The sequence below is a fragment of the Austrofundulus limnaeus genome, unplaced genomic scaffold (genome assembly GCF_001266775.1).
Source record: "Austrofundulus limnaeus strain Quisiro unplaced genomic scaffold, Austrofundulus_limnaeus-1.0 Scaffold396, whole genome shotgun sequence".
Taxonomy (NCBI): Eukaryota; Metazoa; Chordata; class Actinopteri; order Cyprinodontiformes; family Rivulidae; genus Austrofundulus; species Austrofundulus limnaeus.
Window position 1 is genome coordinate 318,755 of NW_013952798.1, and position 2,984 is coordinate 321,738.

The 2,984-nt window shown below is 38.3% G+C and overlaps 1 protein-coding gene across 1 annotated transcript in view; it reads left to right on the top strand.

The window, feature by feature from the left end:
* emilin1a (elastin microfibril interfacer 1a) overlaps positions 1-2,984 on the top strand; it is a gene marked incomplete at both ends in the record, with an annotated part of 26,359 nt that overhangs the window by 10,936 nt on the left and 12,439 nt on the right. Inside the window, 1 exon segment of the mRNA XM_014023917.1 lies at positions 1,265-1,458. Within this exon segment, the coding sequence (XP_013879371.1) occupies positions 1,265-1,458 (194 nt within the window).

A 2,984-nucleotide genomic window follows, 5' to 3' on the forward strand; every position in this document is an offset into this window, starting at 1 on the left:
TGATCACTTTATTTTGGAAGTAATCTATGAGCAAGAATTTCTGATTTAGTACCAGATAAGTGTGATCCGTTTCTTTTGGAAAATAAGACACAGAAATAGCTTTCAAAGTTTATAAAGCTCCCATAATCCCATTCTAGGGATGCACGATATATCAGCATTAATATCGGTATTGGCCGATATTGGTCATTTTTTTAGATTATTGGTATTGGTCCGATATGTAAAAGTGGGTCRATATTAACATCCGATATTGATTTCCCACATTATAGCTTTGTGATTCTGTTTTGGGAGGGGAGATGGTTGGTTGAGCAGCATCTGATTGATCATGATAGTGATACTGACGCTGCATAACCATGAATAACTGAAGTAGAGCCATGTCAGAGATCTGGTCATTTATTTACGGTATCAAAAAAGATTCAAGTGTGTTTGTGGGTATATGTACAATATAATTTGTGTGTTTGTGTAATATCAGTAAATATTGGTTACCGGCCAAAACAGCAATAATTATATCGGATATCGATATTGGCTGAAATTTTCATATCGGTGCATCCCTATCCCACTCATCATGTGTAATTGGCATGATACTGTTTATGAATAATAAAACATACACACACACACACACTAGTTTTTTAAACKCTCTAGATTTGTAACATTATCATCAACAGTGGCCCAAATAGTTGGAGATTCTTCAGAGCAAAGTTTCAGAACAAATATTCTGATCATCAGTATCGTTTTTAACTTTTCTAAGAGCATGATCTGGACTGAGTCAGCTACTGGTTGAAGAAACAGCAAAGTGACATGTTGAGCATTTTACATTAGCACGGAGGAAGATTTTTCCTTCTTAKCTGGGGTCAGAGTAGTATTTTAATGCTAATATGTAGTTTACATGTAATGAAAGTAGCATTCTGTGTGTTTGTTAGTGCTCAGAGTTTGTGTTGGTGATCGTTTCCAGATATAACTGCACCAGATTATTGCTTAATATTTGGAAAATGGCAGAGCTGTAGCCATGTTTATGTTTGGAAGGTCGAATAGCTTTCATGGCCATCTTGAATTCGGTTGACTACAAAAGTTAATCAGTTGTAGGTGTTAAAATCTGTCTAGTGGTTCATGAGATAATTTGCTAACAAACCACAAACGCATACACAGACACACACAGGCAATTACATATACAGCCATAACTAAAACACGAAAACAACAAAGTGTGTGRAAAAAATAAACTGTTGTCATGACAGGACACAACTTTTATGTCTCCTTTCTCCTCTTTTAGTTACCGGACATACAGGAGACCAAGGTACAAGGTGGCCTACAAGATGGTGACAGAAATGGAGTGGAAGTGCTGCCATGGTTACTCAGGGGAAGACTGCCACCAGGGGCCACAGGGGACCCCTGACACACGGGGCAATGGGGGACAAATTCAGACCACACTGACTGGTTTCAACACAGGAGGAGGACAGCGGGAAGGTAATTGAATTGAGGCCTTCACCTAACGGTTATTTTGATAGTTGATTAATCTGTTGATATTTTTCCCCCGAATATTCGATTAGTCTGTTAATTTTGTCACAACATCCATCTATGATTCCTGTGGGTACACCTCCCACTCCAGCTCCTGTACACATCTTATCTCACCTGCTCACACCAGAGAATGTCATCCTGTTATTCAGTCTCTCTACCACAAGTTCCCATAGCAAACTAAAATAATGAACCATAAAACTTAAGCTTAATAGTTTAATCACGTGTACTAACATGTGTATTACGCCTCCAAACAACATCAGCTGTAACACCTCTGATGAAGACAAAAGTAAAAAAACGTTGAAGCAGGTCAGGTATGTCTGAAGTAACAGTGTCTAGTAACAAAGAAAAGTTTTGAGATTATTAGATATATAGACATGATGAACTTTGTTGGATTATTAATACATGTGGTAAGTGACAAACAATAATTCAATACTGATATGCACTCACCGGACACTTTATTAGGTACAACTGTCCAGCTGCACATTAAAGCAAATGTCAAATCAGCCAATCACATGGCAGCAACTCAAAGCATTTAGGCATGTGGACATGGCCAAGAAAATCAGCTGCAGTCAAACTGAGCATCAGAATGGGGGAAGAAAGGTGATTTGAGTGCCTTTGAACGTGGCATGGTTGTTGGTGCCAGACGGGCTGGTCTGAGTATTTTACAAACTGCTGATCTACTGGATTTTCACGCACAATCATTTCTAGGATTTACAGAGAATGGTCCGAAAAAGAGAAAATATCCAGTGAGCGGCAGTTCTGTGGGAGCAAATGCCTTGTTGATGCCAGAGGTCAGAGGAGAATGGCCAGAGGGGGAAAAAACAGCTCCATCTGTCTTTGACCCTGGTCTCAGAAGACCTCCCTCAAAAGAGACATTTTATTTTATTGTCATCTTTCTGTGGTGTGCAAACCGGTACCTCTTCTTCAATAGTAAACAATGCAACCACAAATAATACTGTAGAAGCAATTTTACCCCTAGCAGTTTGTGTATTTGATACAGATACAAATGAGCATTTACAGAGTCAAATAATGCTAATACTTGATATTAAAATTCTGTCTAACTATTTTTTATAATTGATATAATTGATTATTTCAAATACATGGCACAGCTCTAAAATGTTGACTCGTTTTGTTACAAATGATGGACTGAATAAGTTAACGAAGGAGTCCTAATTGCTTTAAAAACTCAGATTTATGCTTTACAATGTGGCTGTTGCATCATTATTAATTGCCAGCGAAAACCATTTTTTAAAAATCAAATGCAGGTATTTTTCATATGTGGTACCAAATCAGATCCAGTGTTTTTCAAAGTGGCCTCAGTCTGAAATGTCACTTTTCGATCAGTGAGGTAAGCTTAATAAGATCAATTCCATCAGTTTTAAGTCTTGGAACTCCACACAGCTTCAGCTGAAGAACCAGCTACAGAATCCAGTTGCTTTCAGGCCTGTAGCCAGGATTTTGATTGGGGGGGGGGG